The 12,314-nt window shown below is 51.1% G+C and overlaps 1 protein-coding gene across 6 annotated transcripts in view; it reads right to left on the bottom strand.

Moving 5' to 3' along the window:
* The window catches only part of prex1 (phosphatidylinositol-3,4,5-trisphosphate-dependent Rac exchange factor 1), a 95,127-nt gene that overhangs the window by 17,973 nt on the left and 64,840 nt on the right, over window positions 1-12,314 (bottom strand). For 4 of the 6 annotated variants that reach the window (XM_030357912.1, XM_030357946.1, XM_030357929.1 and 1 more), the window contains exons 20-26: window positions 10,264-10,403; window positions 8,487-8,622; window positions 7,805-7,989; window positions 6,931-7,092; window positions 5,621-5,849; window positions 2,440-2,725; window positions 1,442-1,678 (exon numbers count right to left, since the gene is read on the bottom strand). In XM_030357912.1, coding sequence (XP_030213772.1) covers window positions 1,442-1,678; window positions 2,440-2,725; window positions 5,621-5,849; window positions 6,931-7,092; window positions 7,805-7,989; window positions 8,487-8,622; window positions 10,264-10,403 — 1,375 coding nt within the window. The remainder of the gene's footprint in view (window positions 1-1,441; window positions 1,679-2,439; window positions 2,726-5,620; window positions 5,850-6,930; window positions 7,093-7,804; window positions 7,990-8,486; window positions 8,623-10,263; window positions 10,404-12,314) is intronic. The other 2 variants (XM_030357920.1, XM_030357937.1) reach the window with 1 other exon arrangement.

Genomic DNA, 12,314 nt, shown 5'->3' with positions numbered 1-12,314 from the left:
GCTGAACCAACCTCTTTGTACAGCGGACCAGGAACCTCTAGGGGTCAGGGGTCAGCGGGTCAGGGGGCCAGACCCTGCACTGTCTGCATCTACCTGTAGGTGTCTGCGAGTGGGCTAACCCCTACCTTCTCTACGAAGACAGATCTGTAGCTCGAAAACTAATTCACTGTAATTTGTGTCCGCTGAAGGATAAAGCGTCTTCTGAAAGACTGAAATAGAAATGGGTCAAAGGTAAAGCCTGTTGATCACTGGGATATGTTCTGCAACAGGAAGGATCTGGGACCTGTTTATTTTTCAATGGAAGTGTACACCACCGAAGCGATGTGTGTGTGTGTGCACGGGTGTGTGTGTGTGTATGCGTGTGTGTGAGCGTGTGTGCGTGTGTGTGCGTGCATGTATGTGTGCATGTCTCTGTGTGCATGTGTATTATCTCTCGCCATTCACAAGGCAGACAGAGAGACCCATTTTCTCCGTTCCCGTGTGCTTCCCTCTCAGTAAACCTTTGTGTTGGCTGAGCGTGGATCCAACACAAACAGCCCGTCTTTGTTTAGCCTGGAGGCTGGATATAGAGGAGACGTAAGGTGTAATTATAGCGGCCTGGTGCCACACGCTGCATCTGAAGCTGCTGGATTAAAGCGCGAAGGAATTACCTATCCCCATTCTTGTTTGATAGTGTTGCTGGCAAACGCACACTCCGTGATCAACAAACACGGCCTCATTGTAAAGCATTTACACACACACACACACACACACACACACACACACACACACACACACACACACACACACACACACACACACACACACACACACACACACACACACACACACACGTACAGACTGTCAACATACAGCTGCCACATTGGGAAGCACACAAGCTGCAGTATGCACACCCACACACATCTACAACCTTTTATGCATGTTCCAGCTGTGACAGCCAAGGCAAACACACAAATACAAACCTCAAACATGCAGGCTCACATAAACACACAAACACACCAACGCAATTCTAGCTTATCAGATCGTATTCTATGTTACATGATGACCTCTAGAAGACAGAGGGAGGGAAGGGGGGAGTAGAGGGAGAGAGGGTGAGAGAGAGTGATGGAGAGATAGACTGATGGAGGGAGGGAGGAAGTGAGACACAGAGTGAGGGAGGGTTGGAGACGGAGATAGTGATGGAGGGAGAGATCGAGTGATGGAGGGAGGGAGGGAGGGAGAGAGAGCGATGAGGGAGGGATATAGTGAGCGAGAGATAGAGAGATGACGGGAGGAAGGGAGAGAGACGTAGAATGATGGAGGGATTGAGTGAGGGAGGGATTGAGAGAGAGTGACGAAGGGAGAGAGAGAGAGACAGAGCGATGGAGACATGGACTGAGGAGGAAGGAAGGTGAGAGAGGCAGAGTGCTGGAGAGCTGGGGTGACGGAGGGGATGGGTCACCTGTAGGAGTCCCGGTAGCTCATGGTGTCGTGGCCCGAGTCCTCCTGCTCCTCCTCCTCCACCTTGAAGCAGACCCTCTTGATGCCGCCGTGCTCCGTGCGGTCCGGGTCACCGCCCTCCTCGCAGCAGGGGGACAGCGGGGGGGCGGGGCAGGGCTCGCAGATCACCGGACCCCCGCCGCCGCCCCCCTCCTCGCCCCCCAGGGGTTGGGTGGGCTCCGTGATGGAGGACAGCAGTCTGGGGGGGGGGGGGGGGGGGGGGGGGGGGGGAGAGACATGACTTAACCTGGGACGAGTCTGAGGGTCATCTGACCACCTCAACCTCAGTGGGATCTCACCTGTGGTTAATCTGAGGATAATCCTAATCCCAGTATAGCTCCCATCCGGCCCCCAATTCCAGTCGCCATGTAATCCCATATGTGTCTAAACATTATCTGATCCCGGTATAAACCAAAATGGCCCTAATCATAATCCCAATATAATCCCATATGGGTTTTGTCCTAATCTATTCCCAGTATATTCCCACCTGCTACCAATCCTAATACAGGTCATATAGAAGTATAATCTGAGTTTAATCCCAGTTGGGAGGGATCCAAATAGATCCAATCCTAATATATGCAAAATACCACCTGAGTATAAACTAAATATAATCACATTGCAGCCTTAATCACCCAGGGTATAATCCTACCTAGGAATAGTATATATATATTCTTTCATGCGGGACTAGCCACTCTTAGGCACATAGGGTAGTCCTGGCACTTAATGTATGCCCTTATTGTATGTTGTACGTCCTTACACTTAAAAACAGTACTTCTGTTCTATGAACATCCTCACTGTCCCGACAGCGCTAATATTGTTGTTTCTCTTTCCTCCAAACAAATTTACTTATTGTAAATCGCAACGGATTAAAGAGTATGCTAAATGCCCCTAAATCTAAGTGTAATGTAAATGTGAATAGTTGTGCAGGGTGAGGCTAGCTCGCGGCGCTGTAACACTTACACGTCGATCTGGGCGACGTACTGCCTCATCTCCCTCACCGCCGCGTCCAGCCGGCTGTACAGACGGACGTACGCGTCCTGCGTCTCCACGTCCTCCTGTTTCAGGAGGAAGCTGAGCCCGCCCTCCCCCTGGAGGCCCCGCCTCCCCTCCCCAGGCCCCTCCTCCCCGTCCACAGGCCCCACCCCCTCTGGCTCAGGCTCCTCCCCCTCCGGGGCGGTGCAGTTCCAGGCCGGCGCCCCCATGCTGGTGACGCAGTGCTGGGTGTGGGACATCGGGTTCAGGTTGGCTGTGGGGGGACACGGAGAGGGCGGAGCTTGAGCTGCGTTCATGGGACGGAACACTCCCCCAAATGAACTAAGATATATTAAACGGGACATGTTATACCACCAGGTGTGAGTGTGATTAGCCGTTACAAGCCCTTTTTGGAAAATGTGCAGCTTCTGACATCATCACAGGTGGGCGTGTCCACCTAGATGTGTGCTGGATAGATGAGCAACGTTAGCTTCAGTCCACTGGGTAGGCTGGTAGACTGATCTATCCAGCACGCATCAAAAACAAAACAGCTTGTAATGGCTAATCACACTCACAGCTGGTGGTATAATATGTCCCCTTTAACGATTAAACATTAAATGTGAAAATCTGGCACATGTTGTGGACCAGATGACTGAGATACCAGATCTTGGTCTGTGTTCATGTGATTCAAGCCTCTCCCAAATTAACTAAAATATATTAACGATTAAACATTAAATGTGAAAATCTGGCCCGTGTTGTGGACCTTGCACCTGATGACTGAGATACCAGTTCTTGGTCTGTGTTCATGGGAATGGAAGCCTCTCCCAAATTAATCAAAGTATATTAATCATTAAATATTAAATGTGGCACATTTTGTGGACCTTGAACCGGACGACTCTTAGACACTTTTCTGCAAAAACGTCCCACAGTAAGATGAGACGCACGTCACTAGGAGCAGGGAGGGGTTCGGATGTCTTGGCAGAAGCTGGACGCCCACAGGGTAGACCGAGGACCTCGGGGGATCGAACCCTGGTACCGTTCGGCTAGGAGTCCAAAGCACCCTGACCGCTGCACTCCACCTCCTCCTTTACAGCCCGCTAATCCTTTATTATAATAACTGTAGCTGCCGCAGCGCAGAGGCGCTGTATGGTTACTGCTCAGCGGCGACAATCTCCTGCGCTCCACATCGACCGGGTCTGGAGGCCGGAGACATCCCCCCCACACAGGAGAGCACCTCATCAGACTGCACTTCCACTGCTCCCTTTAGCCTCCCTTATAAACCCCGTCTAAGGCATCGTCTGGCAAACCACATGAACAAACGCAGATAGTTATTCACCAAGCGTTAAGTTATTTACATGGGCGGGGTGCCAAAAATAGCTCCCATGACTTCTGCCATCAGCCCCGCCGCTGCAAAATAGGGATCTATGGAAGGCCCTGTGTGTGTAATATCAACACGAAGCCAAGGTTATAATTAAGTCAAGTCAGGGAGTCCCCAGTGGCACATACACTTTATATATAGCTCTAGGCTATGCTAGCGGGAGAGGGGTAATTACGCATCACCTGAGGTAACACAACCCCATAATGGGGCGGCCATTGCCACAAAGCTGTCACTTCTTGGAGTTGTAAAATCAAAATAACTCATAGAACTCTTAATATAGCCATACGCTACCTAGCAAACAAAGTATGTAGAGAAATAACCTGACCCTCACATAACTGTTGCCACAACTGTTGAGCAGATGTTACCATGACTACGGTATACTGTAAATATGCTAGCGCCGTTAGCACGTCTGCCTCCTAGACAGTCAGCTGTTTTGTGTTCTATTCTCCCCGTTAGCGGCACTTCTTTGAGCAGAGGGTCCTGACCCGTGTGTGATAAAGATAAGAAAGACCTGAGGGTCTTGGAACGCTCTCTACATGTTAGCCAGTGAACAGCGTGAGGCTAGCTATGAGGCTAGCACCACGGCCCATCAGCAACACAGCACTGGTAGCCTTGCACTAGCAGCACCATGCTACTAGCCCACAGCTAGCTGCATTATGCTATTAGCCCACAGCTAGCAGCGCTATGCTACTAGCCCACAGCTAGCAGCACTATGCTAGTTGCACCGTTGCAATGGCGGTATACTAGCAGCGCTGCACTAGCTACAGTATGCTAGCAGCGCTACGCTAGCCGGCTACATTCTGGTCCTCACAGAGCATTGTGCTTTATCGCCTCTCCTGTAATTACTCTCTCAATCTTTATTTCTCTTCGGTTTGCGAGTGTTGACGTCCCCCCCCCCCCCCCCGGCCCCCGGACAGAGAGCCAGGCTGATTGGCCCCCCTGATTGGCGGTTCGGCTGGGGTCGGCCTCAGTGTGGGAACTCTGGGTAATGTGGGCGGCGTGGGGCCTCTGCTGTGGGCTCTAATTGGCGTGGAGGGGGCTAATTAGACGAGATGATCAGCGAGGATGTGGAGGAGGTTAAGCCGTTGTGTTAGAGATGGAATGAGTTGGTTTCCCCTGACGGGCCCCGACCGGCAAGAGCAGAGAACGAGGGAAATATTAGTGTTAAATAATGTGTATGTGTGTGTATAACAGTGTGTGTATTCTTGTGTGTGTGTGTGTGTGTGTGTGTGTGTGTGTGTGTGTGTGTGTGTGTGTGTGTGTGTGTGTGTGTGTGTGTGTGTGTGTGTGTGTGTGTGTGTGTGTGTGTGTGTGTGTGTATAACTGTGTGTGTCTGTGTGTACCTTGGTCAGTGTGTATGTGTGTGTGTGTGTGTGTGTGTATGTATATCGGTGTGTGTGTGTGTCAGGGTCCGTATTTGAATCAGTGTGGGTTTAAGTGTGTATATCAGAGTGTGTGTGTACCTTGATCTGTGTGTGTGTGTGTGTGTGTGTGTGTGTGTGTGTGTGTGTGTGTGTGTGTGTGTGTGTGTGTGTGTGTGTGTGTGTGTGTGTGTGTACCTTGGTCGGGGCGTGTGTGTGTACCTTGGTCGGGGGGTGTGTGTGTGTACCTTGGTCGGGGTGTGTGTGTGTGTGTCTGTGTGTCTGTGTGTGTACCTTGGTCGGTGTGTGTGTGTGTGTGTGTGTGTGTGTGTGTGTGTGTGTGTGTGTGTGTGTGTGTGTGTGTGTGTGTGTGTGTGTGTGTGTGTGTGTGTGTGTGTGTGTGTGTGTGTGTGTGTGTGTGTGTGTTTACCTTGGTCGGGGTCCAGGCCGTAGAAGGAGTTCTTGCGTCCGAAGCGGATGCTGAAGGCGCGGCCCGTGCTGGTGGCGGCGCTCTTAGCGTAGCTCACCTGCATCAGGTTCACGTGCAGGTTGGTCGGCACGAAGTCCATGCAGCCCAGCGGGTGGCCCGGCACACCCGCCACGTGCACGCTCGCAGGCTTCACCGAGGGCCACGCCTTGTTCCTCAGCTCCTCAGCAAACTGGAGGAGGAAGAGGGGGAGGAGGAGGAAGAAGAAGAAGAAGAAGAAGAAGAAGAAGAAGAAGAAGAAGAAGAAGAAGAAGAAGAAGAAGAAGAAGAAGAAGAAGAAGAGGAGGAGGAGGAGGAGGAGGAGGAGGAGAGGGAGGATGAGGAGGAGGGGGAGGAGGAGGAAGAAGGAGGTGAGGAGAAAGACAGACGGGTCAACACGGGGCGCAAAGGATCTGCTTCAACAGATCTGCTCCCATAGATCTGCTTCTAGAGATCTGCCTCAACAGATCTGCTTCAATAGATCTGCTTCTATAGATCTGCTTCTATAGATCTGCTTCTATAGATCTGCTTCATCAGATCAGCTTCAATTGATCTGCTTCCACAGATCTGCTCTAATAGATCTACTTCAATAGATCTGCTTCAGTGGCGGTTTGACCCGCCAGTGAACATTGAGGCGTTCAGCTCATGACGTGAGGATATAATTGCTTGATTTTGATAGATTATTGTAAGGAGAGCTTCATCAGATGACCCAGATGATCAAATTAAAATTTTAGGACAGTGGTTTAATTACATTTAAGACCGTCACATCAACATCTGGCGACCAGCCGGTTCATAACATTCAAGATGAGGACACCAGGACACTCTTTACGACACCAGGGAAGAGCAAGAGAAAACGCTGAGACGTTTCCATGCTAGCTAGCTTGCCTCTCCCAGACAGACTGGGGCCGTAGACAGGGTTTAGAAACGAGTGAGCTGCAGAATTCTTTCCTTTAAATCAAGCAAAATTCATAAGAAAATGACACCTCCAAACACAACCCAAGCTGTACACTACAGATATATGTATATTTTTTTAATTATTATTATATTTAATTCATTATTTTATTGAAATTGAAAAAGGAAAATGAACGGTGAAAAACTCGCTAGCTGTGAGGCAAAACGTAAAAAAAAACGAAGAAACCGGACCTGCCACACGACAGGCCCCGGCGCTCCAGTCGGTTGCTGTTGGACCTCGGTGACCTCATAACCGGCCACGACCATGAGAGACCCGTTAGCTAGCGGGAGCTATCACCCCCGTGCGGCGGGGGCCTACCCACCTGCTGGTAGTTGGTGATGCGGCGCTGCAGGCTCTCCAGCTTGGTGTCGCAGATCTGCCGGAACTCGTACTGCGACATGGTGACCACGCGCTCGCTCTGGGAGATCAGCGCGCTGCAGTTGCGCACGAAGCGGCTGTCGTCGCGGCCGAACGCCTCCAGGATCTACGGGGGAGGAGGGAGGCGGTTTGGAGTCAGACGTGAGCCGTAGGGTATATATATCAAAACACCCAGTTGAGCCGGCGGACTGAAACTGCCTGCTAAAGAGCATGTGTTCGAAGGATGTTCACAAAGATTAAAGTTTGATGATTTCTTTCCTGAATTATCGGCAACATTTACTGTAACGTCCTCCTCCAGCTCCACCATGTCGTCCGTCTCCACCTCAACCTCCTTCCCCTCTACCTCCTCCACCTCCTCATCCACCTTCTCCAGCTCCACCTCCTTCACCAGTGTGGTACCTTTGTGGTGAGGCTGAAGCAACATCATCTTCCTCCTGTACTACCTCCTCTTCCTCCCCACCTCCCCCTCCTCAACCTCCTCCCCCTCCTCCACCACCAGCTCCCCATCCTCCTCCTTTACCTAATCCCCCTCCAACCCCATCTTCACCTCCTCCTCCTCCCCCACCTCATCCACCTCCCTCCTCCTCCTCCTCCTCCCCCACCTCCCCCCTCCTCCTCCTCCTCCTCCTCCCCCACCTCCACCCTCCTCCTCCTCCTCCTCCTCCTCCTCCTCCCCTACCTCATCCACCCCCATCCCCACCCCCTCCCCCTCCCCTCCTCCATCACCTCCTCCTCCACCTCATCCTCAACCTCCTTCACCTCTACCACCTCTACCCACTCCCCTCATCCATCACCCCCCCCCCCCCGCCCCCCCTCACCTTGGCGGTCAGGCTGAAGCAGCCCTTGGGCTCCACCATCTTCTCCAGCACGTGGCTCTTGATGCCGGCGGTGCTGACGTACTCGTAGACCACGCCCTGCTCCAGGTGCACGTTGTCCACGGTGAGGCTCACCGTGGGGGGGGGGGGCTCCTCCGACACCGAGAGGCGGCTGATGCAGCGCTCTGCTGCAGGGCGGGGGGCCACAGGGACCACTGGGTCAGTGACGAGTCGACACACACGTGTGTGTGTGTGGGAATACAGCACACACACACACACACACACACACACACACACACACACACACACAGGCAGAAAGCCTTTTGCTGCATCTTGTTTTAAGCACATTTAACAATGAATACTACATTTACATTCACATTGAGGGCGTTTAGCCGACGCTTTTATCCAGAGCGACAATAAGTTCAATCGTCAGAAGAAAGAGAAACAACAATATATCGCTGTCGGTGTCGCTACACAAAGGCTGTTCATTGAACCAAGTGCCAAGCACTAACAAGCGCTAGGTTAACCTATTTCCCGAATACAACGGAGATAGCTAGGATAGGATGCTTCACAAAGGACTATTTTTAAGTGCCAGGACGTACAACATACAATTAGTGGCTACATTTAGTGAAAGAACCGTCTGAAGGTATGATGCACGTCAGTGAGTTGTTGTGAGTCGCGTCACCTGTCCCGTTGGTTCCGGCGTTCTCCTCTCCGCTGGAGCCGTTCAGCAGCGGCCTGAAGAGACCTCCCTCTTCCTCTTCATCACCCTCCACTCCCTGAGGCTCCACGTCCTCAAACGCACGGTACACCCACTGGCACTGTGTGGTGGGGGGGGGGGGGGGGGAGAGAGAGAGAGAGAGACAGAGACAGAGACAGAGAGACAGAGAGAGAGACAGAGACAGAGACAGAGAGACAGAGAGAGAGAGAGAGAGAGAGAGATAGATAAAGAGTGAGCGAGAAAGAGTGAGCGAGAGGGAAAGAGTGAGTGAGTGAGTGAGTGAGTGAATCAGTGAGTGAGGGAGCGAGAGAGGCAGAGAGAGAGAGGAAGACCGCGCGAGCGATGGAGAGAGAGTGAGAAAGAGTGAGAGAAGGCTCAGTACCACGGTCGTAACGGGCCTGGCTCTGTCCACCTGTGTCACAACGTAACAAAATGCCCGATTATTTCTGGCGACCGACGGCCTGTGAACTGTCGACTAGTGGAAGAGTCGCCGATACATCAGCCTGGAATAACACAGAACCTGTCCACAAAACCCACAGATAATGAACAGATAACGACCTGGCCTGTCTGCTGCTCTTACTAATTAATGAGGCTGGGTACTTATTTTATAATCGATGAGTCATACGTACATTTCTGTACTCGCGCGGCTGCCTCTGAGCAGCCTTCTTCCATCTACAGCTGCTAATTAGCAGAATGAGTGGGTGTTTGTGTGTTTGTATGTGTGCGTGCAGCATTGTGTGGCTATGTGTGAGATCTAATTAGTCGATCGATACTTGGGGGAAGGCCATCAGATTGTACGTCTACGTCGAAAAGCCACAGCAGTTTGCGCGCGCGCGCGCGTGCGTGCGTTTGTGTGTGTTTCTGCGTATGTGATTCCGATCACAGTCACTCGGCCAAAGTCTCTTATCCTGAAAACATCGGGACGCTTCATCCTTCTGGTGGAAAACAACCACACTCAGAGCACTAAGGGCTGTGACCCTGTGTTTCCACCGGCGTGGCTGGTGTTGACGGGGCTGGGTGGAGGAGGTGGAGGGGCTGGGTGGAGGAGGTGGAGGGGACGGACAAAGCAGCGAGCCACGGAAAGGAAGCATAACAGATGCGGTCCAAGAGGACATCCCGTGCCTCCGTAGCGCGTTGGGAGCCAGCGGGATCTGCAGTGTCACGCTCTACGCTGCGATAGCAGAGCAGGGCTTTAAACCGGAGTCACACTCGAATGGACTTTGTAACGAGAGACAATTAAGCATTTAAAGAAACTCCCCCAATCGTCTGATCCCTGAAACATCATGTGCGTGCGTGTGCGTGTGTGTGTGTGTCTTACGGCGTCGTATGTCTCCTGCTGTGTGTGTGTGTGTGTGTGTGTTTTTGTGTGTGTGTGTGTTTTTGTGTGTGTTTTTGTGTGTGTGTGTGTGTTTTTGTGTGTGTGTGTGTGTGTGTTTTTGTGTGTGTGTGTGTGTGTGTCTTACGGCGTCGTATGTCTCCTGCTGTGTGTGTGTGTTTTTGTGTGTGTGTGTGTGTTTTTGTGTGTGTGTGTGTGTGTGTGTGTGTGTGTGTGTGTGTGTGTGTGTGTGTGTGTGTGTGTGTGTGTGTGTGTGTGTGTGTGTGTGTGTGTGTGTGTGTGTGTGCGTCTCTTACGGCGTCGTATGTCTCCTGCTGTGTGTGTGTGTGTGTGTGTGTGTGTGTGTGTGTGTGTGTGTGTGTGTGTGTGTGTGTGTGTGTGTGTGTGTGTGTGTGCGTCTCTTACGGCGTCGTATGTCTCCTGCTGTGCGTGCTGGGCGCTGAAGTGATCCAAGACTTCCTGGTGGTCGCTGTGATTGACGCTGCTCCCGTTGACCTTCAGGATCACCTGACCTGGCTGGAGCCCCGCCCCCGCCGCCTCGGAGCCTGCCAGGGGTCATCACAGAGGTCAAAAGGTCAGAAGAACTCAAGACTGTTTACCGTAAATATAGAGCAGTGGCGTCGGTCTGTGTGTGTCAGTGTGTACGGGTGCGTGCGTGCGTACATGTGTGTGCGTGTACCTGTGTGTGTGTGTGTGTGTGCGCGTGTGCGTGTGCGTGTGTGTGTGTGGGAAGGACAGGAAAGTAAAAGTGATTGCATTCTGAAGGGTTTGTGATCCGTGTCAAGCGAAAGCAGATCAGGCCTGCTAACATGACGCCTCGCTAGTAAACAGGGTTCAGTTTGACGCTCTAAGCTCCGCCCACACAAAGCCACGAAGGAGACAGAGTTATTAAATATGTCTGGAACCTGCACAGCACTTTCATAGTCTGGAAAAACAACTGGCTAGCAGGTGTGTGAGGGAGGGAGAGAGGGAGGGAGTTAGAGAAAAACAGAAGCAAGAGCGAGCCTGGGAGAGAGAGAGAGTGAGAAATAGAACGAGCGAAGGATGGCAGAGAACGAGGGAAAAGAGAGAGAGAGAGAGGGAGGGAGGGAGGGGGAGAGAGAGAGAGAGAGAGAGAGAGAGAGAGAGAGAGAGAGAGAGAGAGAGAGAGAGAGAGAGAGAGAGAGAGAGAGAGAGAGAGAGAGAGAGAGAGAGAGAGAGAGAGAGAGAGAGAGAGAGAGAGAGAGAGAGAGAGAGAGAGAGAGAGAAAATGAGGGAGAGTAGAGAGAGTGAGGGGGAGACACAGCCAACAGTTCTAGACATAATAAAGTGAAGTCAAGCTAAGGACATATCGCAACAGTGCTATTTGAAAACACTCTTGTTTACATGGGAAACAGCGAGCGTGAGAGAACGAAAGAGAGTTAGTGACGGTGTGTGCGTGCGTGTCTCACTCCAACCTGGTTTACACATTTGGACCGATTTAAACATTTAGACACATTTAAACCTCTCCTATTACCAGTTTCTGGACAACACAAACAAACATCCTGTCTGTTTAAAGGGCGAATAGCTTGGTGAATAAGTATATTTACGCATAGTTTTCGCCATCTGTTTGCGTGTGTGTGTGCTACGTGTTTGTGCAGATTATTACAGGTTTTACCCTGACAAAAGCTGACAGACACACATATAACACAGCTTATACAACGGGGGACCTAAATCCAGCGATCTGATTGGTTCCCAACTGTTGTATAATGAGCGTATACATAACTGCTATGACGCCCGATCATTTTGTGAAAGTTTGCATATCACTCCGCGCCTGGAAGTAGAAACAGTTACAAAGTAAAACATATGTTGGATGATGGAGAGGGTGTAAATATTGTTACTCCGGGAGTGAGCAAGGCGATGGAGAGACTAACGAAAGCTTAGGCACACGGCGAGTGAACTGCTCCATAGGATAAATTGTCGGCGAACCGCTCTATCGGAGCATTCTCTCGGAGGGACGCTAAAGTGTGTTGCATAGCGACCGTCGATGCATAGCGGCAGCCAGGAGGGACTACTTTTTTGTATTCTTTAATTAAACGGCTATTTTGACTTTCTTGGTTTCTTTTTAAATGTAGTGTGTCTATGACTTTCGTTTCGCCATAATAATAACCGCTGCGCGTCGGGGCCGGACAACGCCCCTTAACAGTGGTATAATGAGCACATACCACAGCCTGGCGTGATCTATTGCTTAAATGTATCATAATAATAATAACAATCACAATAATAATAAAAGTGAATAGATATAAACGTAGAGACGCAACTCAAGTTGAGTTAAAGCGAATAGGTGTTGGGATTTCCGCGTCTTTAACGTCCGAAACTCAAGACCTTGACAAACCTCAGACTTCACGACACATTTGTACCTGGATGACAAGTACTGATTAGAGATCAGTCACTGAAACGCATCATTAATGCGATGTCAGTAGTATGGATTTACAAGA

Source organism: Gadus morhua, chromosome 1, assembly GCF_902167405.1.
Source record: "Gadus morhua chromosome 1, gadMor3.0, whole genome shotgun sequence".
NCBI classification, from domain to species: domain Eukaryota; kingdom Metazoa; phylum Chordata; class Actinopteri; order Gadiformes; family Gadidae; genus Gadus; species Gadus morhua.
Note: the sequence above shows the minus strand (reverse complement) of the source record. Positions and strands in the feature narration are given on the sequence as shown.